This window comes from Chrysemys picta, chromosome 11 (assembly GCF_011386835.1).
Source record: "Chrysemys picta bellii isolate R12L10 chromosome 11, ASM1138683v2, whole genome shotgun sequence".
NCBI classification, from domain to species: Eukaryota; Metazoa; Chordata; order Testudines; family Emydidae; genus Chrysemys; species Chrysemys picta.
Window position 1 is genome coordinate 15,849,861 of NC_088801.1, and position 24,569 is coordinate 15,874,429.

General features: G+C 39.7%; 1 protein-coding gene across 4 annotated transcripts in view; it reads right to left on the reverse strand.

The window, feature by feature from the left end:
- The window catches only part of DPP10 (dipeptidyl peptidase like 10), a 391,015-nt gene that overhangs the window by 172,860 nt on the left and 193,586 nt on the right, over window positions 1–24,569 (reverse strand). For 2 of the 4 annotated variants that reach the window (XM_065561598.1, XM_065561600.1), the window contains 3 exons: window positions 21,982–22,076; window positions 6,046–6,120; window positions 1,113–1,142 (listed from right to left, as the gene is read on the reverse strand). In XM_065561598.1, coding sequence (XP_065417670.1) covers window positions 1,113–1,142; window positions 6,046–6,120; window positions 21,982–22,076 — 200 coding nt within the window. The remainder of the gene's footprint in view (window positions 1–1,112; window positions 1,143–6,045; window positions 6,121–21,981; window positions 22,077–24,569) is intronic. The other 2 variants (XM_065561599.1, XM_024099766.3) reach the window with 1 other exon arrangement.

The window sequence follows — 24,569 nt, forward strand, 5'->3', positions numbered from 1 at the left end:
ATAACAGTGGAGTGGTGATAAGCATCCCCGCACAGCGGATAAGCAACTTCAATCTCTGCTGATTTCTCTTCAACTATCTTGCTGTGCTTGAGTCATTACTTTGTTTGGTGCATTAAACTACGACTTTTCAAAAAGTGTTTTGAAATATTGTTCATTCACATAGAACGATCAATTCAAAAAACAGTTAGTGTCATGACTCAGCTTTCTCCCCTTCTTTCTGCACAGGCTTGCATTCTCCTTCATCCTGCACTTACCCTAACTGATTATTAAAAATCACTTCTTCTGGTGTATGGCTTCCGACGGAACAAACAATGAATTAGATGGTGGGTCAGTGATGTAGCACTCTATCACCGCAGCAGCATCTGGAGACGTCACGCACATCCATCCACCATTTACAGTGCTATAAGCTAGTATTGTTTTACACATATTCCCTAGTCAGACTGGCTTACAGTCTAGAGACCCAATCTAGGCAAGCACACACTTACGTTCCATAGATTCCTGAATGGGGATGCATCTAAGTACATACCATAAGTGCTTTTGTGAATCAGGAACTAAAATGGGCAAATGTAACTTACTTCAAGAAAGGCAAGTTGTAGATGATTAGTGGTAAAGAAAAGATGATAGGAAATGTTCCTAAAATAAGTTGGCATTAAGAAAGCATTTGAAGGAGAGAGAGGGCATGTGGCAGACAAAAAGGGATCAGAAGAAAGGGATCACAAAGTCAAAACAAAGGAAAAGGGAGATATAAGGAGAGAAAAGTGGTGAGGAAAGGAGAAGGGAATTTGCTCCAATTCACGAGCTCACTCTTCAATGTCAAGCTGAGTTCTTGTGAGGCAGTGGTGAGGTCATGCATTAGTATCCAATCCAAAGCCTAGTGAAGTATTTGGAAAGTCTCACATTCACTTCAATGGACTTTGGATCAAATCCTTATGAGGTAACCCTGCTCTGGGGAGGAATGAAGATACCTTGGAGAAACTTCCTGAGCTCCTTAGTGCTCCTTAGTGCTCAGGGCATGCTTGCAAACTAACATGCCATCCTTTAAGGCCAGTGCAGAAGGGAAGGTGGAATAAGCATATGCAGTTTTCTTTTTTTGTAAGCAGAACTTTACCTACCTTTTTGGCAGCTGTTACTATCAACATGTACTGGAGTTAAAAAAAGAAGAGTTGAAATGACAGATTTCAGTCATGTCAACTATTAAAAGCAACATTGAGGGAATTGCTTCTCTCACACTCCTCACTGGCTTCCTAATATAGCCTCCACCCATCCTTAATGTCACATCACCCACTCCAGACCTTGGCTGAAAATGATAACCTTACAAGAATATCAAAGATTTACCATTCCCAATCCGTCTCATTCTGTATACAATAAATGTACGGGCGGCACAGGGCAATGGTCTAACTACTGCCATGTTTTTCACATCCCCTGAAAATATAGGCCACTTTCATTCCTCACATTAGTTCTCACCTGTTGGTTAGCTACTTGGTAAAGCAAGAACTTTTTTCAGGGATGTTCGTCACATAGCATGAGCAATGGAAGTAATGGAAGTAATGGAAGTCTGAGCTGCACTCAGCTGATCCACATGAGTTTTGGCAAAGTCACAGAATTGCGGAGAACAGGAGAGAGAACTGGAAATATGTGAAGCTACACAGAATTGAATACACTGAAACCACCCCCACCACTTCCACAGCTCCCACCTCACTATTGTTACAACTAATCCCTAAGGTGACTGTACCTCTCACTTTTAACATCAAGCCACATTGTGTAGTGTGCTGTCATAAAGATGGAGACAAACGTGTGTGCAGAAATCAATATGCCATAATGTAAAGATTATTTCATAACACAACTATCTTGCACACAATAAAAGCTGTTATTTTGCCGCATACCAAGTTTAGAAAGCAACGCTAAACCAGCTGCTGTGGCACAGTTAGATTCCTTTGTTCCTTTGATTAGGCATGATTTAAATGATTCATTCAATTATTACTTTTGTATTCAAAGATGGCTTATTTTCATGCAGATTTATGTCCCGTTATGCATAAAGGACAATCTTAATTGTGCTGAAATAACTGCAAATTTAATTAAAGTTTGCCATTCCAAGCATAAAATAGATTAGAGAAAATGCTGACTATGGTAAAAATAAATATTCAACTATTTAATTTAACTCAACATTTATTTTTAATCCAAACATCAAAATAACCTTGTTTCTAATTACAATTTCATGACAAATGTCTTGAACAAACATTTGTTTCTACTTTACTTCAATCTTTTCAGCTGAATTATACCAGCTTCTTTACAAAACTCTGTTGATTTATAAATCTGCACCAGCTGTATTACTATGTCACCATGGAACACAGATAAACATATGTAAACTATTACTCTCATTAAAGAAAAACCTATTACCCAAATATTTATGAATCGCTTAAATCCAGTCAAAAGGGTTACAGTTCAGTCAGCTGGCTGATAACGCACAATGAGTAAGGGAAAATAAGAGTCAGATTCTCAGGTAGTGTAGTCAACAGAGCTATACTGATTTATACCAGCTAAGGCTCTGGCTCTAAATGTTTAAAACAATCCAGTTGTGGTTCCCAGTAATGAGTGCCACTGAAAATTGTACATTTACTCTACAAAGTGGTAACTTCCATTACCAGAAGCAAATACTTCTGTATGATAACAGTATACATTTTTGATGGCATCAACTAAAGGAAGAATCTGGCCTGATTTTGCTCTCATTAAAATAATTGAATATGCATTATACTTTATTTTCTATTTTTAAGTCTATCATTTTAAATCTATGAAATTATAATTAATTACATGAGGGCAAATCCAAAGACTGTTACCAACACATGGATGTCCTTGGGACAGTCCTCAGTAGGTCTGGGGATCTCTGCTTGGGAAAGGGTTGCAAGGGAAGGGCTGGGGGGAGACCGAACATCATGTCTTCTAACCCTTTATGACATCATCTCTTCACAACTGATCCCCCTTAAAGGGGAATTCCAGGGGCAGGTTACTGTCAGAGCTATAATGGCAGGGGCCAGGCAAAACAAATAGAGCTGGCACTCCTGGATAGATGCCACTAGCTTCCTGTGCATCTTTGCAGGGTTCCCCTAGGACTGGCCGCCTGGGCTTCTTGTACGCAGAATCAAACCCCACTTTCCTAACAGTGGAAGTGAGAGAGGGAATAATATGAAGCAAATAATGTAGAAAAAACAGAGGAGAAGCTGTTGAAATATGACAACATCAAAAACAAAATCAATGTTTTAAATAAATTAAGTAGATTAGGCATGACTAGTTTTCTAAATGAACCAAGGACGTGAGATGAGAAAACACACATTTTACCTCATATGCACCATAATAGCATAAAATTATGTTATGCAACAGTTTTGGTGATTTATACGGTTTTAAGATGACCACATATACCCATGGGACAGATCTTCAGTTGGGGTTGATTGGTGTAGCTTTCTTGACTTCAGTGGAGTTATGCTAATTTACAGTGGACGAGTGCCTAGCCTAGTGGACAGAGCAGTGAACTTGGACGCAGGATATCTGAAAGCCCAGTGAAGTTAGGTGGCTGACTTCAACGGCTTTGGATCAGGACCGATAGCTGGATGATTACTGTGCATATTCGTTTGATGTGGTTAACATGGTGTTGCTTGTGTTTTCACCTCTGTGCTGTTTCTGTAACTTTTTTACTAAATGATTTTACTTGTGTGAATTTTCAAGAAAATAGGTTTTAGGCAAATAATGGAAAAACGTAATCACTAGAATTTGCATGGGAATTCAGATTTTGAGAGGCACAAGCCTATTTTCAAGGAACAGAAACATGCCATGTGACTTTTGTCCAAGTAAGGGCTAGACATTTTTGCAAAAATTAATTTAAAAAGAAAGTCATGATCTGTCTGAACAAATTAATGAACAGAAAAAGCCACCAAAATCAAATAAGCTAGGAAGTATTTGCAAACTCTGCTCATCACTTGTTTTCATGCTCAACTGCTTTAGCACAGGGAATGACTGCACCACAACTAAGGTGGGGCAGAGTTTGTCTGGGGCTTACCTGGGAAGGAGAGCTCCACTTTGGGGGGAGGGAGGAAAAGAGGAGGAAGGAGGTCAGAAACTGCTGTAAAAAAGTTCAGTCAGCTTTGCAGCAATGACTCCCCCACCCAGGAATGTGAGGTCTGAAGGGCATAAAGGTACAAAACCTGGGTGGGGCAAGTCTCTTTGTTCCACACTGCGAGGAAGCCAGCACCCACCCTCCTTCCCCAAGTGGAGGCAAATGGCAGGCTGGGTTAGGACCTGCTGCGGGCGTTACGCTTGTCCCTCCTTTTAAAGGGGGGCTGGGAAGGATTTTTTCCTGCACCACCAGAATTGGCTTCAGTGGAGTGAGTATTTTTCGCCTTCCCCACAGCGGTTGTGAGGGAGGACCTTTTCTGGTGAGAAGAAAAGATTGTAGGCCATATGTCTCAATGTATTTTGTAAGGTTTGGTGGATATCCAGTGCAGGTACTCCATTGGGAAGGCAGCCAGTGACCAGATAAATGGCCTGGTAAAGGACTTAAACAAAAAAAAAGTACTGGATAAAGGAACAAAATGGGGGAGGGGGTTGGGGACTTCTCTGATTGGTACGTCAGGGAGCCCTCCCTGCCCCCTCCCCCCCCCATTCTCATAGCCCACCTTAACCCTCTTACAAGGGTGGTGGGTGGTAAGGTCCAAGCCATGGGTCGGCTGGGGGACCTGAATGGAAACAAAGGGGGGCCGATGAAAGCCCTGGAGAATTGATTTGAATAAGCCTAGATTTGCCTGCACTGTACACGTTATCTCCAGGTAGTCTCAGACATCTATATAATAAAGTTGCAACCTGATTAAAATCCATAACAAGTGTCTCCTGTCCTTCTTGCAGTGTACCCAGACAATGGCTACCTACCATTCTCTGCCTCTAAATATCTGCTGATAATTGAACTTTAAAATGAAGTACAGTGCTGTACACAAAGCAGTAATGACAAACAGAGAGAGGGTCCTTCTGTAAAGTGGTGAATTCAAAGGGATCCTTCTGTAAAGTGGTGAATTCAAAGGGATTTGAGGGCTCTTAGCGGCTCACTGAATCAGCCCTTAGTGTATGTAGACATAAGGGGTAACACTTGTCCTTGATGCTACTCCACTGAAGTTCTCCCCATAACATAGGGTAATATAGCATTGCTATTATTCCCTATTTCTCCATATAAGAAACATATTACAGAATAGTTAGGAAGGAAAATCAGGAGGAAAGAAATATTTTGACCAAAAATCAAACTTGAATCCTTATATGTACTGTGTAAAATCCTACAACACAAAATACAGATATGTCAGCTGTTATATTTAGTAATAACTGCTTCCTTGTAACTTGGTAGAAAGAAAGAAAGAAAGAAAGAAAGAAAGAAAGAAAGAAAGAAAGAAAGAAAGAAAGAAAGAAAGAAAGAAAGAAAGAAAGAAAGAAAAACTGGAAAAACTCCCATTTACTTCAACGGACTTTAAATGAGACTCAAATAAATAACAGTCTTTAAGAAGTTACTTTTTTCTTTTACATCACACCACTCTAGCATGTTCTATTAGCTGTCAACATATTTTCCAGGTTGCAGACATAATCATTAAGGTTAAAGGTCTAGAGAACAATAAAGGAATGTTACCCATGCACCTGCCAGGCTTTTATTCTAACCTGGAAATGAATATATTTTATCCCAAGAAATTCAGCATATTAAACACAAGTAGTCTAAGGTGAGTTACCAACATGAAGCTTATCAAAAATAACTAATAAAATCAATATGCTCCTATTTCTGAATATTGTTTTCTGAAATTAAGGGAAGCAAAATGTTTCACCTATGTGGAATTTTAACACAGCGTTTATTGTCCCAAAACATAAAAAAGAAGAAGAAAAGATTTATTTGAATAGTGATTTAATATATCTGTCTATATTATGTCTTGTGAATAATGGGAATGCAATCATAAGGTAAATCATAAATGATAAAACATTTAAAGTGTCAATTAAGGAGAAAACTGAATGTATGAGTAGTTTGCTTACCTGTTTAACATCATATGCAAGAAGAACAAATCTTAAATCTGGTGAAACTGAGTATCTTGATGCTTTGAAAGTTACCTAAAAACAGGTAATAATATGGGTAATTAACACATGTAAGGTCATTTTTTCCCCAAAGATTCTGACATTCACTTAAGACCTTTACAACTGCAAGATAGTTCCTATTACAAACAACTGAATTATTTGTGCATCATAGACTCATAGACTCTAAGGTCAGAAGGGACCATTATGATCATCTAGTCTGACCTCCCGCATGATGCGGGCCACAAAAGCTGACCCACCCACTCCTGGAAGAATTCTCTCCCTTGACTCAGCTGTTGAAGTCCCCAAATCATGATTTAAAGACTTCAAATCGCTGAGAATCCTCCAGCAAGCGACCCCTGCCCCATGCTGCGGAGGAAGGCGAAAAACCTCCAGGGCCTCTGCCAATCTACCCTGGAGGAAAATTCCTTCCCGACCCCAAATATGGCGATCAGCTGAACCCCAAGCATACGGGCAAAATTCTCTAGCCAGACCCTCTGGAAAAAGTTCTCTGTAGTAACTTTTAATATCCCATCATTGACCATTGTTGCTAATTAACAGCGATGGCACGTTATTGACCTAATGACTAAAATCACTTTATCCCATCAAACCATCCCCTTCATAAACCTATCAAGCTTAATCTTAAAGCCAGAGAGGTTTTTCGCCCCCACTGTTTCCCTCGGAAGGCTGTTCCAAAATTTCACCCCTCTGATGGTTAGAAACCTTCGTCTAATTTCAAGCCTAAACTTCCCCATGACCAGTTTATATCCATTCGTTCTCGTGTCCACATTAGTACTGAGCTGAAATAATTCCTCTCCTTCCCTGGTATTTATCCCTCTGATATATTTAAAGAGAGCAATCATATCCCCCCTCAGCCTTCTTTTGGTTAAGGTAAACAAACTGAGCTCCTCGAGTCTCCTTTCATATGACAGATTTTCCATTCCTCGGATCATCCTAGTGGCCCTTCTTTGTACCCGTTCCAGTTTGATTTCATCCTTTTTAAACATGGGAGACCAGAACTGCACACAGTACTCCAAATGAGGTCTCACCAGTGCCTTGTATAACGGAACCAGCACCTCCTTATCCCTACTAGAAATACCTCGCCTAATGCATCCCAAGACCGCATTAGCTTTTTTCACGGCCACGTCACATTGTCGACTCATAGTCATCCTGCGATCAACCAGGACTCCGAGGTCCTTCTCCTCTTCCGTTACTTCCAACTGATGCGTCCCTAGCTTATAATTAAAATTCTTGTTATTTATCCCTAAATGCATAACCTTACACTTCTCACTATTAAATTTCATCCTATTACTATTACTCCAGTTTACAAGGTCATCCAAATCTCCCTGCAGGATATCCCGATCCTTCTCTGAATTGGCAATACCTCCCAACTTTGTGTCATCCGCAAACTTTATCAGCCCACTCCTACATTTGGTTCCGAGGTCAGTAATGAATAGATTAAATAAAATCAGACCCAAAACCGAACCTTGAGGAACTCCACTGGTAACCTCCCTCCAACCTGACAGTTCACCTTTCAGTACGACCCGCTGCAGTCTACCCTTTAATCAGTTCTTTATCCACCTCTGTATTTTCATATCGATCCCCATCTTTTCCAATTTAACCAATAATTCCTCATGAGGTACCGTATCAAGTGCTTTACTGAAGTCGAGGTATATTAGATCCACCGCATTTCCTTTATCTAAATAATCTGTTACTTTCTCAAAGAAGGAGATCAGGTTGGTTTGGCACGATCTACCTTTCGTAAAACCGTGTTGTAATTTGTCCCAACTGGCATTGTCCTCAAGGTCCTTAACTACTTTCTCCTTCAAAATTTTTTCCAAGACCTTGCATATTACAGATGTTAAACTAACAGCCCTGTAGTTACCCGGGTCACTTTTTTCCCCCTTCTTGAAAATAGGAACCACATTAGCTATTCTCCAGTCAAACGGTACCACCCCGGGGTTAACAGATTCATTAAAAATTATCGCTAACGGGCTTGCAATTTCTCGCGCCAGTTCCTTTAATATTCTCGGATGAAGATCATCCGGTCCGCCCGATTTAGTCCCGTTAAGCTGTTTGAGTTTGGCTTCTACCTCGGATACGGTAATGTCAATCCCCATTCCTTTATTCCCATTAGTCTTGCTTCTACTATTCCTCAGCCTTTCATTAGCCTCATTAAATACCGATGCAAAATATTCATTTAGATATTGTGCCATGCCTAGATTATCCTTAATCTCCACTCCATCTACAGTCTTAAGCGGTCCCACTTCTTCTTTCTTTGTTTTCTTCCTATTTATATGTCTATAAAAGCTCTTGCTATATTAATTCTCAGTGTAATTTCATTGACATTATTAGACTACAACAGATTAATTTGGCTGCTACACTATCAACAAATTAAAAAAAAACTCTGAGACTTGGTCATGATAGCAACACTATGCTCAACATTAACTGTTTGAAGGAGGGCAACTATAATCAGCACAGTAGAGGAAAGACTAAGTTCTGCTGTTATATACTTCATAGACAATTATGACAGAGATGCCTCATTGCTTAAGCTTAAAGATAATTGTGACATTGCACCCCATAATGCTTTATAGAAATATGCTTATGAGTGTAAATATGACATAACTGGAATATGTCTTATGCTAGAGATGCCATGTAACATATCTTTGTTATGAGTGTTGGCTCTATGTTTGTATTTAAAGTGTTTGCTGTAGAAAGCACCAAAGGCAGATGTGGTCAACATAGTGTGAAGGGGTTACTCAAGCAACTGGGAGACGTGGCGAACAAAGAACCTTGATAGACGCCAATCCATATCTGAGCTTTCCTGGGAATTCCTGTAGAAAACTGAGTCATGCATGGGCATGTGACTTGCCCATGTGACTCCAAAACTCCATTTTGTAGCTGGATGCTACACAGGGAAAGAGAGGGGTTTCCACCCACAAGAGAAAGTCTATGTAAGCCCCTGGAAGCCCCTCCATTTTGTCTTCAGCTGGCACAAAAGATAGCCTCTCCACCCCAAGGAGATGCCTGAAAGAAACTGGAACAAAGGACAGTAACTACAGGAATGTGAGTGATTGCTGGACCCAGACTAGGAGGAAGTATAGTCTGTAAAAAGAGGCTTATTGGAACATCTATGAGGGTGAGATTTACCTGCATTTAGTTTTTACTGTATTAGGCTTAGACTTGCGTGCTTTATTTTATTTTGCTCGTTAATTTACTTCGTTCTGTCTGTTATTACTTAGAACCACTTAAATCCTACTTTTTTATTTAATAAAATCACTTTTTACTTATTAATGAACCCAGAGTATGTATTAATTAATGTGCATATCTCTCTATCAGTGTTACAGAGGGTGAACAATTTATGAGTTTACCCTATATACGTTTTATACAGGGTACAAACAGGGTAAAACAGCTTGTGGGGGACGTGGTTCAGACTTGAATCTGTGTTTGCAGCAGGCAAGCATGTCTGGCTCAAACAAGGCAAGGTACTGGAGTCCCAAGCTGGCAGAGAAAATGGGCTCACTGCACATCAGGTGGCAGTCCCAAAGGCGTTTCTGTGACCAAACCCATCATAATAATGTACAGAAAAAAATGGATAAGCACATTTAAGCAATAGAGCTTTGTCTCTCTAGTTACTTCTCCTGTATCTTTATGAGCATAAACATTTTGTAGAACAACCTTCACTAAGAGGGAATGTCTTTTATTTTACAGGAAATTCAAAGAAAACAAGAAGAAAAATCCTGGTGGAAAGTAAAGTGAAACAGAAAGCATCATTATAAAACTAATATTGCTTTATATATGGTTAAGTCTACATGACACCCAATTGAATTGAGGATTGTAATTTAATCAAGGGGTAATGCTGATGTCAGAAAGAATTTAATGCATTTGATGTAGCAAGAGGATCAGTGTGCCAGAAAAAATAGTACCACTGAAGAAATATAGTTTACCTTAATTCGGAAATATTTGCTATCTACAGAAAGAAAGGGTCAAAAACCAGGTAGTGAAGATATAGGCAAGATGAAAAGAATGGAAGCAGCATAACTGGGGGTGGGAATAGTAGCCCAGAATTGGGTATACCCACAATAAAAAGGTTTTTCGTGGATGCTGTTATTCTCAAAGGGCCTGTGCACATGTTCACAAATGCCTGAGCTGACTAACTTGGGGTATGCAAGGGTGTCTAAACTGGGCCTTGCTAAACACCACATTCAGGCTAGCTAATGCCCTCAGATAAGTGTATGTACATCTCTCGCTAAATTCAGAGGAAATTGCATGTTTGACTCTGAAGGCAGAATTTTAGCCCTTTTAAAACTAATAGAACCAACCTTGCAAAAGTAATCACTCGGCAAACTTAGGTTTTGAAACAAAACACCCATAGTAAATGTATTATTGTAATATTGAGCACAGCACTTCTACAAGTGGCTGGAGGAAAAAAGAAATACAAAAAACAGCCACCAGAGAAAAAGAAAGGAAAAGGATTGTGGGTTTAAAATATTTTTTTTGCTTGTTCAAAACAAGAGATTCCTGTCCCCCCAACCTAACCTTGATTGACTGACTGACTTATGCAGTCAAGACAGATCATGTATATGAACATTTCACTTATTTGGCAAAGCACTAAGAACATTTTTAGATGTGAAGTTCTACTTCATTCTGGCAATGTATTAATTATTGCCACACTAACTCAGTCTTCTGCAATATATAACCTGGGAAGTTTTCCAAAATCATTTTCAAGCAAGTGAGGTTTCCTGCATTTAGTGAGAATCTTCAGTCAGTGATTATGCCACTACAACACTAATGACGCACTCAGACTAAACACCTGGGCAGCTCAGCTGCAGAATGTTGGCACTTTTAGGCAAAGCCAGTATGAGCTAGTTTCTTATTTTCCATTAAAAGATCATCTCAAGTATCTAGGGATTTATAATTGTGTGAGACATGCTGAAGATGTCCTGGTTCACCTTGCACTCACCTGCACTGTTTTGTATGGTTCTGGGAGTGTCACGTGTATAAGTGGAGTGTAAGTAAGTTACAGTCTCCTAATTACAGTTAGTGGTTTTGGCAGATTATTTCCCTCCTTCTGGTATAATGGGATTATTCTTGCTAACAGAAGTTGAAAATATGGAATATTTTTATACGTTCCACAAGCAGGAAAATTAATATTAGGCCAGCAGAAAACATACTAAATAAGCTTGGCAATGCATGCATGCTAACACTTTCCAAGATTCACTTTAAAAATGCAATGAATGTATTTATCGAGATTGAGATTTTCAAATGAGCCTAAGGAAGTTAGTGAGGTGCCGATTTGAATTTCACTAGTGTTTGGGTGCCTAACTTCTTTAGGCTTTTGTGAAAATCTCAGCCTCGTTTTTTGGGGGGGCATCAAACGATAAGTTTGGCAATAAAATAAGAAATTTAGCCAGTGTTAATTTTCACCACTATATTAACAGAAAACAGCTTTCTAGGAAAAAAACAAGTTAACACCTGTACCTCTATTCATGCCAAATAGGAAAAAATATGCCAAGCTCAGAGTCTGTAGGAACATCATAGTGAAAGAAAGGCAGAGAGAGTAGGTGTTTCACATGCTCTTCTTCCGGGTTCTTCCTTGCCCACATGACAGATGTCTGACTCCCTTATGGGTGAGAGGATGTCAGCTGGAGTCGAACTTACGACAGTTCAGTGCACACTGGGCCTGATTATAACTGATAACTGATGCTGCTTCCAGTTTCTACATAACTTTAAAAGTGTTTTGAAATGAGATCCTCAGAAGAGAAATACAGGTTTTTTTGTGGGGGTTTTATTTTTTATTTTTATTTTTATTTTTTTTGGCGGGAAGGGTTATTGTTTACATAAGAACGGTCATACTGGGTCAGACCAAAGGTCAATCCAGCCCAGTATCCTGTCTTCTGACAGAGCCCAATGCCAGGTGCCCCAATGGGAATGAACAGAACAAGTAATCATCAAGTGATCCATCCCCTGTCACTCATTCCCAGCTTCTGGAAGACGGAGGCTAGGGACACCATCCATACCTGGCTAATAAGCCATTGATGGACATATCCTCCATGAACTTATCTAGTTCTTTTTTGGAACCCTGTTATAGTCTTGGCCTTCACAACATCCTCTGGCAAAGAATTACATATACTTCCTTTTGCTTTTTTTAAACCTCCTAGTTTGTGTGTTATGAGGAGTAAATAACACTTCTTTATTTACTTTCTCCACACCAGTCATGATTTTATAGACCTCTATCATATCTCCCCTTAGTCATCTCTTTTCCAAGCTGAAAAGTCACAGTCTTATTAATCTCTCCGCATATGGAAGCCATTCCATACCCCTAATAATTTTTGTTGCCCTTTTCTGAACCTTGTCCAATTCCAATATATTTTTTTTGAGAAGGGGCAACCACATCTGCACATCTGTTTCTAGCCAGCATGTTCTCTACCTTTCTGAGGGAGGGATTTTCTGTTTTGTTTGGTTTTCATTAAGCATTTTATTAACCTGGGACTTTAGTGCTTTTAACCCTACCAAGAATAGAGCCATTTCAAGACTGCGCCTCTAAAATTGACCGTAAAAAATAATACTTAGCACTTCACACAGTGATTCGTGTCTTCACAATATTAGCTGAGGGACTATGCTGTTGATGTTCATTGACCTGTTCAGGTCACCTTATCAGATGGTCATTGGCCAAGTGGTAATGCAGAGCAGTAATCAAAGGGTAAGGATTACATGGATAGCATTAACATGGCACTAAGTTTCAAAATAGTTTCCTAAAGCGGCAGTGGCAACTATGGGAACAGTGAGCATCAGGTCCCCTTTCATTTCTGTAAATCAGAAGTTTGGTACACAGAGTTTTGTACCAGTGTAAAGGTGGACTGAGAAAGGATTCAGGACCATTGTGATAATTAGGATAGGGAGCAATTAGTGGACAGGGCCTAGCTGCAGAAAAGGCAGTGTAGCAGTAGACAGAGAAGGCTTAAGAAGAAAGTCTGATAGCAGTCAGAAAATGCAGGGTAATTGGAGAAGGATGGTCCAGTGGTTAGGACACGAGGCCAGGACTTGGGAAACTAGTTCTGTTTGTTCTGTTTCTGTGCGACTGAGCAAGTCAATTAACCTTTGTGCCTCAGTTCCCATTCTGTAAAATGGGATAATATGACTTCCCTATCTCCCAGCAGCATTATGAAAAGAAATACATTAAAGACTGTAAGGCACTGAGCTACTACAGTAATAAGGGGCATATAAGTATGGTAGGAAGTAATTAAGGAAGGCCCAAGAAGAGAGAGAAATGGATCCTGATAGCAGAGAGGGCGTTACAGCAAAAAGAAATATAGCCAAGAGAGACACAGAACTGGAAATAAAAAAATAACAGCCCCCTAGAAAGCTAAAAAAAGACACACACACACAAAAAAGACCTAGACAGAAGAGACTAGCAACATGCCAGGTCAATGGAACAAGAGAAACAATGGCAGATGCATGAAATTAAAGAGACTGATGAAGTCAGGTGCATAGACTGATAGATAGAGTAGGCAAAATCCAAACTTGAATGGATTCTCCTGTTATTGGGTCTGGCCTGAGATTTTTATGTATTCTACAGTATACGATAAATTATATACAAAAATCACACTAAACAGGGAATTCAGGTTGTAAATCAAGCATTCAGAAGTTAGGAAATGCCTGGGTTAAGGTTGCCTGTGCAACCTTAATTTGTTCCCCTTGTGTGTATGCATTATGACACAGCCTATAACTGCACTATTACATGCTATTGTTTATATACACTGTCCTATATTTTTAAAAAGCAAACTGAAAAATCAAAATGCACCATGTGTTTCCATATTGACCTGAAATAGGCATTGGGACCTTTACATCCACAACATCAGTGGTCCCCAACGCAGTGCCCGCAGGTGCCATGGCACCCACCGGGGCATTTATGTGCGCCTGCCCAGTGCCCAGCAGGGGAGAGAAGCTGCAGCCCCGTGCCTGATGGGGACAGAGAACTCAGACTGCGGGCGCGGTGTTCTCTGTTCCCGGCAGGCGCGGGGCCTGCCTAGTGCCCAGCAGGGGAGAGAAGCTGGAGCTCCGCGCCTGCTGGGGACAGAGTACTCCGTGGCTGCGGGCGCCAGTGTTCTCTGTCCTCGCGGCTTCTCTCCAGCTTCTCTCTTCTCTCTGGATTCATATATTATGTAATATTAAATATGATTTTTTTTATTATTTAGTGTACAAATACAAAATAAGCCTTGAAAAATTGTTGGCGCCCACCACTCTTCTGAAAACATGAATGTGCTACTGGCCACAAAAAGACTTCTGCCACTTGAGCTAATGGAGTAACTGGTAGTAAAAAGCTATTTCCCTCTCTGCAGGCGAGCTACTAGAAGGAGATGAAACAAGCACTTTGCCAAGGGGTTTCATGGCTGTTTGCTGACATCAGAGGACTACTGAGACTCAGGAATCCTGAGTTCAATTCCAGGTTCTGGAGGGGAATGTTGTCTAGTTGTCATAAACCCTGTTTGCCACACAACCTGTTGCTGGCCCACTCTACTCCTAACCAATCCCCACCCCAATCATTTCTGTGTTCCTGTCCCTATTCCCGCCCCCCATAGCTCTGTCCTTGCCCACCCTGTCCCCAGCATTGTCTTCTGCCCTTCTCCTGACCCTGTGCACTTATCTCTTTCTGGCCCTCATGTTCTCCCCCACCAGCTCCTGTCCCTGACCCCCTTCACATGTGACTCCTGGGCTATCCTGCACTGCCCTGATTCTTGTTCCTGTTCCCCACTCCACAGTTCTTCAACACCCTTTGCATTCCACTCAGGATGTTTCCTCCTGCCTGGGCACCTGCAGTGGGATTGGGGACAGCATTGAGAGCACAGGAGAAGGTCTCTCTGCTCTCGGTTCTTGATACCTAGTGCCACAGAATCACCCAGCAGGCAGGAGGGCCAATTGCAGGGAAAGTCAAGCTCAGCACTGCAGCCTGGGATGGAGCATACTAATTCACTCTGTGGGGATGGGCCAGGCATAGTGTAGTCTGCAAGTAGAGACTGTGAAGGGACTTGCAGCATTCAGTATAATTAGGGACGGATTTTCAAAAAGATACAAAGGGCAGTTAAGTGCCTTTCCTTTGTGCTTTAAAAAGCCTCCCCCTTATTTACAAACATATTTTGAACAAATTTGTGGATATTGACCACTCTGATGAGTTACAAAAACTGTTGCAGATGTTCTTGAACTTTTACCAAGGGATCCTTACAATTTTATTTATCAATCATTCTCTCAGATTTTCGCATATCTATGTGCATTGTTGCACTGCACTAATAAACCATAATATAAAATAAATTAGCTATAGAGGTTATTTAACATTTAGAAGTGCATATGTGGGTGATGTTCTAATGTTCATAACATATTCACAACATGTAAGTGTCATTAAAACACCCCATGTTGCAAAAGTGAGTAATATTTGTGTGGTATAAAGTGTAGTTTAAAGCATTTACTATTATTCACTCATTAATCTTTTGTGGAAAGCTCTTAAATAAAACAGAACCATGTAAGCTGCTTTTGCAATTAAAGCTACGATAATCAACAAAGAACTATAATTACACTATGATGCTGTATTGAGTTTCCCGTCAAGAGAGAGGGAAGTGACAATAAAGGAAAGCTTACTGTGAACAATTCTATGTGAAATATCACAAAAATATTCACTGCCAAAAGCTTCATTCAGACTAAAATTCTAATTCTGTGCTTTTGGCTGCAAGGCCTCTGCAGGGCTTCTACAGCTGGGTTGCCACAGTGCCTAATCGTGATTCATGAGCCAAAACTATTTCTGCTCTGCTCACCCATCTGACACCATGCATCTAATTAGCAGGCAGCAAAAAGTAATCCCTCTCTATCAATCCACGTGCAAAAGATGGCCCACAGTAATATCATACTAGAAGCACAATACACTCTGGGGTACATCAAATGGGAAGCCCCTGGAAACTTGTGCAGTTTAAACAGATTAACTGGATGAGACCCGGGACAGAGGCTCTTAAGCCTGACATTAAGCTTTCTTGAAAAGGCAGGGGAACCAGGGCCATGGGGAAGGTGGATTTTTGAAGAGCAAGGGTAAACATAAGCACACGAGATTCATATTTTTAACAGGGTCCCCTAACTATGTGAGGGGATCAAACTAGAACATAATTTTGGGATAATTAAATATGCATGATGAGGCAACTGCATAAATCCAAATTATTTTAGTCTATATTTCTAAGATTAGTCCTCTAAAGGGCAAGGAAAGTAGAGGGACTGCATTAATTTGATGTGGCATTCTCTTGAATGCTTGCTGGACAGTAAGCACCACTTTGGAATGACTCACTTTTTTCCATACCCATCTCATGAGCACAGATTTGCAAGTTAAAAATGCACCAAAAGCAACATGACATTTCTCAGCAATATAGACCTTTCTGATGTAGATGAGTGGATAAGTCTTCTTACCATCTAATGTCCTTTGTTATTAGCGTCTGGAGTTCAAGCCCATCACACACACAAGACTTTGAATACATGGCACAAGGTACTTCTATGTGACTTTCAGAGCTTGCACATCCAATCAACACTCCAGCAGCTTAAGTGTGACTCAGAAAGGCAAGTTTTCATAACAGGGATAATTCCAGAACTAAACTGGCTGCACAAAGGGCTCCCTTGTCCAGTTAAACCCATTTCCTTCCTTCCAACCATGCTGCCAGAAATTGATCCTACGGCTTCTGCTGTATATATGATAATATGCATACAGTTAGTGGAGTGTGGAGAGATCAACAAAAGGAGGAGAAACTAACTCTTTCTTTTACGCAGAAGTGTTGGGGGGGAATGAATCACTCCTCCTTCCATTTGCCCTGCTCCTCTACAGCCAGAAGGTTACAAGGAGTGGGAAGAGAAAAAAAGAAATGCCATACCAGCAATAAAGGAAGTAAGAGAATGTCTCCTCCCACCCAGATGCTTTTCTGCTGAGGTGATCTGATGCTGTTTGAGTTAAGCTGTTTGATTTAGTGGCTACAGCAAAAGACAGAGTCTAGACTCCTGGTGGTACCCCAGGTTGCTACTGCCTCACTCTGTGACCTAGGACCACTCATCTCTGTGCTTCTGTGATTAATGTGTGATGTTCAAATAAGAATATCATTACTCTATTTGTATTACAATAATAAGCACAAGGTATTTCCTTGTATAAATATAGATAGTTCCTTAGCGTTATTCGTGAGCCATGTTTTTTTTTTCCTTGCAGAGATTCTCATAACTCCATGCCCTGTCCTCTTAGCAATGGAAGGTGAAAATGAATGGTCTGCAGGTCTCTCCTGAGGTTAGAGAGAGTTAAAACACTCTCCTTTCTCTCTATTATCCCCTTCACACTCTGCACAGGATGCACCTAAAAAGAACAGGAGCACTTGTGGCACCTTAGAGACTAACAAATTTATTAGGATGCACCTAGTTTCCTATCTGGAACACAAGTGCTTTGATGGCCTTCCTGCTGTTGAATCCTGCCTCTGGTCACAAAGAGCAGGATTGATTTCTCTTAACAATTCTGTATGTGTGAATAGTGATGCATAAATTACTCCCACTCCCCCCCCCGCCTTTCTGTTGCTGTCATCCTTCAAGGTTAAGACTTTCCACTGCAGTCACAAGATATGCACAATCAGCTAACATGTGGATGGAGACTGGGTAGCACCAAAGTGAATGGGCCAGGAACTGGTAGGTCTTAAAGCATAGCCCCTATTTTATTTATGTTTCTAACTTCTTCCCACATCCTTAATCATCACACATGTGGTAGATGGATCCTAGCAGTTTTTGAGAATTAATACATTTGCCATATTTGCAGTTACTAATTTGTAGTGGTCTTTTTGGGAGGGCAGCAGTGGAAGGAAGGGAAATGTTGACGTTGGTTGTTTTCAATGGCTATGAATTGGGAAGAGGATTATGGGTCACTGGGTCCCTATTCTTTTTTCATATTTGCAATTTCCTGTATTGTTTTTTGTTTGGGGTTTATATAATCTAGGTGAGGGCAGCCATGCTGGTAGTATGGTGAGGGATGGGAGAAAGATGAGAGACCATCTGCATGCATTTCATGAGTTCAAGCAAGCATGCAGACCCCCTTTCTTGTTCCTTCATGCAGCCATCTCTGAAATTGCATTTATGATTGGGTTACTAACAGTTAATCCATTTATTGACAAAGTTTTAAAGGAAATGACAGTAAAAAGAGTCTGTTAAAAAAAGGAGAAAAAAAGCATGTCAGAAAAATGGCAACCTTATTTAGACAAAAATGTGGTATGACTCCAAAATCATTTTGGAATTATAGTGTGTAATAAGAATAAAGATTTGCTGCTGACTGCTAAATTGGTGAGCAGGAGCTTACATTCCAGGGTGACAGGAACATTAGCTAAATAATAGAGAATGTATTGCCATCACACATTGATACAGCATCACAATATAAATTCAAGATGCCATGTTGTTTAGTGTTGATTAGTTTCTAGTCTCTTTGGCTCCATGGACTACTGAAGTTGCTTAGCTTCCAGCTGTTAACATTTGCATACCACTGGTTTAGAGTATTAACTGTTTACTGGCCAGCTAGAGATGGCACACTATTCACTGGTTAATTCTGACAGGTTCACTGAAGTTGAAGGATATAGTTCAGAAAATGCATCTAATCAATAACCTGCAGAGATAGGCTATTTATGGTGCTTCTTGAAATGGTTTTGTAATTTTTTCCCTATCAATACATTTTGTTAACGATTAGATTATTTTGTTAATGGGCTGATTATATAAAGTATTCAGTCTTCTCTACTCATGTTTGGAGAGGACAAATGGCTTAATTATAGTAATTTTTAAGACAGTCTTTGAATAAATCCATAGGACACTTAGAAAAAACCCTGCTATTTTCTATAGAAACTTTTAAAAGATAACAGAGGGTCCTATGGCACCTTTAAGACTAACAAAAGTATTGGGAGCATAAGCTTTCGTGGGTAAGAACCTCACTTCTTCAGATGCAAGATGTGAGGTTCTTACCCACGAAAGCTTATGCGCCCAAGACTTCTGTTAGTCTTAAAGTTGCCACAGGACCCTCTGTTGCTTTTTACAGATTCAGACTAACACGGCTACCCCTCTGATTTTAAAAGATATTCTCTTTGGAGGAGAAATAGAGACTTTAAAAGAAGAAAACACCAGAACTTCTTAATAAATTCCAGCACCATTACACCTTGATTAAAAACTAAAGTGGTATTTTTCTTAAGGAAAAAAAAAACCTTTTCTATAATGCACGTAACACAGAACTTACTAATGAGCCCAGAGTCTGCCTTTTTGTGCTGAGTGAGTTTTGCTGGCAGATATACATGGAGAGGGAACACAGTGAATGTCTTTCAAAGGCTTTTCAGAAGGCTTTGCCTGTGCATTTTAGACAGAAAGTGACACTAAGTAGGATAAAAGAAAACTTACTCTTCACAAAATGGCAATCTCCAGGGAGTAAAGCAAGAACCTCTGAGCTGCACACTAGGGGCCTGCATGCATCAAGGGATTGGTAATAAAGTAAGATGATATTCACTTATAAGATTCTGGTTCAAATATAGCCAATTTAGAGAGCAACCAAGAGCCATGACTACCTCTTTGGTTGTGTCCCTGAAAGAAGTTTATTATTGCAGTCTGATTTCTAATAGGCAATTATCAACCTCACTAAGAAAAACTTACCCCCTTATTGGCTATTTGGACAGAAAAAGAGAGAGAGAGAGAATGAAAAGTGGAGGAATGTTTCATACTGAAAAGTGGCTTCTCTAGGATGGGAAAGCTCTGCAGGGTGTTAAGCCAGCACCATTTCTATTTATGCACTAATGATTAAGCAGATATGACAGTGAGAGAGGAATTATGATTAGTGATTCGGGAGTTTAGCCTTGGAAGAGTACATCTAGCAGTGTGGAGAAGGGGGAGCATTTTTGAGGGGAGAGCTTAGAGAAGTGGGAGTATTTTGAATTTCAATTCTGCAACCTGCCTCTGTTTCATTATGACCCCATGTTAGGACTGTTTGCTGTGTATTCATCACAGACAGAAAGTTGTCAGGTACAGCAAAATTCCCTTTTATTATTATACCTACAAGTCATGTTTAGGGTTCTGCTCCACATACAGTTTTTTCATTCCACTTATATGTGACAGTGGGTAGAATCTACCTCATTTGTGCTTTCAACTTTTTACTATGCTCACATACTGCATTCAAATGAGCTTCTTGTGGAAAACAGACACATCATCTCTCTATTCTTTGCCTCTGTTCCATATATAGGCCGGCTGGACTGTTGGTTGGGTATTAGGCATCTTTAATCAGTTGCCAACTTCTAATTAAGAGTGTGTGTCTTGTGCCTTGAACTCAGTCTGGGTGATCTGAGGTTGAACTGGTCCCGTCTCATGCAAACCCAGAAAAGAGCAACCCTCTGAAAAGAGGGGGCATTTGCAGTGTTTGGCTGCTGTCCACATCAATTTGTTGTAATATGGTGTTTTTCCATATGGAAAAGGAGCATTTTTACTCAAGTGGACAAAAAGAGACATTTATTTATAATTGGTAATGCCAGCCGTTCTCAATGTCAGATTGAGCCATGAGGCATGGCTGGTATGCAAGGTGCACCACTCCAGAAATAGACCCAGGAGACACTGGGTCTCACAGACACACCCCTCAGACAATTCCCTCCCCTCTGTCTCCTGCTCAGTCCAGAAGGGTATCACATTTTCTGTAGGCCTATACCAACAGAAAATGCAGACCCCGCCCCCTGCAGTGGCTAAGGGAGTCCTTTGCTTCTGGAGATTGGTTCATTCCCAAGAGCTCCTGTTCTCCTACCACTAGTTGAAGTGTTTAGAGGAGGCAGCTGGCTGGGGCCTGGTGCCCCTGAACAGAAAATGCTCCTGAGGTGGGGGAGAAAGGAAGTTACATTACAATGAAATACAGGGAGCAAACAAAGCCAAGGTAACTTTGGGCTGCATCGGCAAAGGCATCACAACACAGACCAGGAAGGAGATAATCCCTTGCCATGCGGCTCTGTTGACAATGAGTCTTGAATTCAGTCCTGGGCACCTTCGTCCCCAAAAACTGAAGTAAATTCAGAAACCAGCAACATAAAAGATCAAAGGGCTGTAGGGACAGATTTGTAAGGAAGAATTGAAAAGGATGAAATATGTACCGCATGGCTTGATGAAGTGAGGATTACAGGTAGTATCACTGGGCATAATGGGATGAAATAGAACAAAGGGAAACTTGAGCTAAATATCAAAAAGTATCCTAAGAATAATTATTATTAAGGGAGCACCCTGCCACTTGCAAGGCATTTCACAAGAAATCCAGAGAGCACACAATCTAAGTTCAGAGCAACAGGTAAGTAGAGAGAGGTGAGTGGAATTGAGAAATATATACTTTTTCTTTATTTAATTATGAGAGCTGCTTGAATCTATAGTAATGTCAACAAAATGGAAAAAAACACTGAGTTTTTTTTTCAAAATTTTCCACATTTTTCAACCAACTATATGGTTTAATTTTTCAAATTTTGATTTTTTTTTATTTCAAATTTTGACCAAAAACCACCCATGGAAAACTTCTCAATGTTTTAATATCCCCCCCCCCCATTTTATGATCAACTCTACTTATTATACCCATCAGCTAGATTAACTGTAGGCAGCACAGCAGAAGTCAGCCTTCAAAGGCCTCTATCAGACTGTCTGCCAAGCAAATGATAATATACTGGATTGGAAAATCTCGCATTAACAGTGGAATGGGTGGTATTTTCCATCTCTAATATCATCTATTCTAAATAGATTCTATATCATTTTTAAGCACTATATTCTTTGTCTGTTATAGACAAATGCCAAATTATTATTAACTGGATGCCATTTAAAAGTGACATACAATTTTAATGCGTAAAATAAGTATGTATTACTTACAAAAGTTGTATTTTCCAATAATAACGTGGTTGTATTTGTTTCTACATTCAGTTTAACAACATGTCCATTCCTATTTTTATACACCACTTCTGTATCTGCAACAATAAAGGCATTATCAATTAGCAAAAACACTGAGTATTTAATACATCTGCAGAGACAACAGGCATATTTAATAAACAAAATAATTGCAAGACACACTGATACATTAAAATGTGTGCAAACAAACTGAGGAATGAACCTCACTCATAATATCTATTTTGTTTGCTTGAGTTGAGACCATTAAATAGATCAAACTGTTTATGCCCCAAATCCTGTTAATCTGATTCAAGGGGAACAATCCTCAGTGGGGACATTCCTGTGAGTTCAGAGAGTCCACCCTCCTGTGAGCAAAGCAAGTACCATTACGCATATGGTTTCAAGGCTGAAAACTGCTCACATGAACATCCCTGTAAGACAAGTAGATTCATTAAAGTCGATGGACGACTCACATGATGAAGAGCCTTTCTAGCGGGTAAGGTTTTTGCAGGACAAACGCTGGACATTCCATTTCTCATATGAATGCTTTTGTTACACGTTTGTCCTTTTCCTTTAAACACGTCTGCTGCCCTATCACCTGTAAGTGATACTATCACTACAGGTAATGGGCAGCAGACATATTTAAAGGAAAAGGACAGAAGTATAATAAAAGCATTTAGGTTCTCTCTCACTTGACTAATTTATAAATACTAAAGGAATCTCCCGCTACTGGTTTAATAAATTGCAGTCAGACTATATCTTACATTTTTCTGTTCTGTATTCCAGTTAGGAATAGATGATGCAACATGAGTAAATCAAAGGAATGAGTTACACTACACTAGCAGAAAAGGATTAAGACATAGATATGATATGATCTGTTACGGTATGTTTACTTACAACATACATAAAAAAAATGTCATGTTAAAGTCTGCAATGTGAGTAAATCGTCTCTCAAGAACTTGTTCTACTTTTAGTTACCATTACAAAAGAATAATTTATAAAAATACATTCAAACTACAGACAAAACTACAATATGTAAAGATACATTAACTGTGATTATTATGAAAGCATATGGGTTAAGAAAGGTATGTCAGCCTTAACTTTCAACCCCAAGGTTTTGTCTAACATATCTTCACCATTAAAAAGAGATACCAGGATGAAATTCTAACCTCCCCCACATTGAAATTGATGGGAGTTTTACTATTGTCATCAATAGATCCAGCATTTACCCTTAGTTTTGCCTTTTCGTTTTTGAAGGAAATCTAAGGCTGCAATACATTTGCAGAATGTTTTTAAATACTTTAGGGTATAACCCGATGACGTTTCTGGGTAAAATCATAGGGCTAGATATTGACTAGCCCTAACACACCTGCAGAAAGGGAGAAAGACCCTAGCTTCCTGGCTTTGATTAAACCTTTCCTGCAGACACAATATTTAATCAAATATAACTCCTTTGTTATAAATAGCTTGAAAACAGGAATTATAATGAAAGTTCTTAAGTAAACCTATAGGAAAGGCTAAAAATGACGCTGAAATAGAGAAAAGAACACCACTAACTCACTGTAATGTCTGAGAAACGTATTACAGATTACTGAATTTTATGAACTAACAAGCAAACATGACTGGGGGAATACTCAAGGTTACAGCATCACAAAATATGCTTTATTTATTCATGTAGAGAAACCTAGTTTAGTATTGTTTGACAGTACAGAAATTAAGAGTGTATAATACTGGTGAATATGCTCCAGTATGATTTGTGAAATTAATGAAGTTTAATTAGGAGACCTCACTAATCTAATATTCTATCTTTGTTGAGGTGGGATTGACAGAGTTTTGGTCAGGATTATTGTATCTGTGGTTCAGAAGTGAAAATGAGGAAGGTTGTGAAGTGAAGAATTAATAGCTGTAGTTCTAAAAAAGAACATGATACATTTTTAATAAGAAACAATGCTTTGCAGGCAACTATTGTTCACAGCTTCCTTGCAAGCCAGTAATACCTTCATAATATACTGGCATGCAAAGATTTAAAATTTATATTATTTTTGTCATTTGTACTTCAATAACACGGAATAGCCCCAACCAAGACTAGAGCCCCATAGTGATAGTCAATGTTATATAGCAAGACCTGGTGCCTGGCTTGAAAAATGTAAAATGTATATACACAAGTCACACACAAGATGGGGGAAAGGATTCCTCTGTCCCGCTGGTGTATTGCATTTAAAAACAACAAACAACAACAAAAAACTTTGATGTTCCATTAGCAACTACTTTACAGGGTCCTGTTTCATGACTAGAACTCCTAGGCCTTAGCGCAATGCCACCTAACAACAGCATTGGGATGTACCTGATACTACATGTATCTCCTTTAATTCAATAAACCATTTCACTGCTTCCTCACATACATCAGGAAAAATGTACTTCGAAGGCCATGCTTTGGGGCCCAATCCTACAAAGACAACGGCACATGAATAATTTCACTCATGTTAAGTACCCTCTCATGAGTTAAAACTACTTATGTCAGCAAAGCTATATCAGTGCATAAGTGTTTACAAGATCAGCGGCACAATATGTAG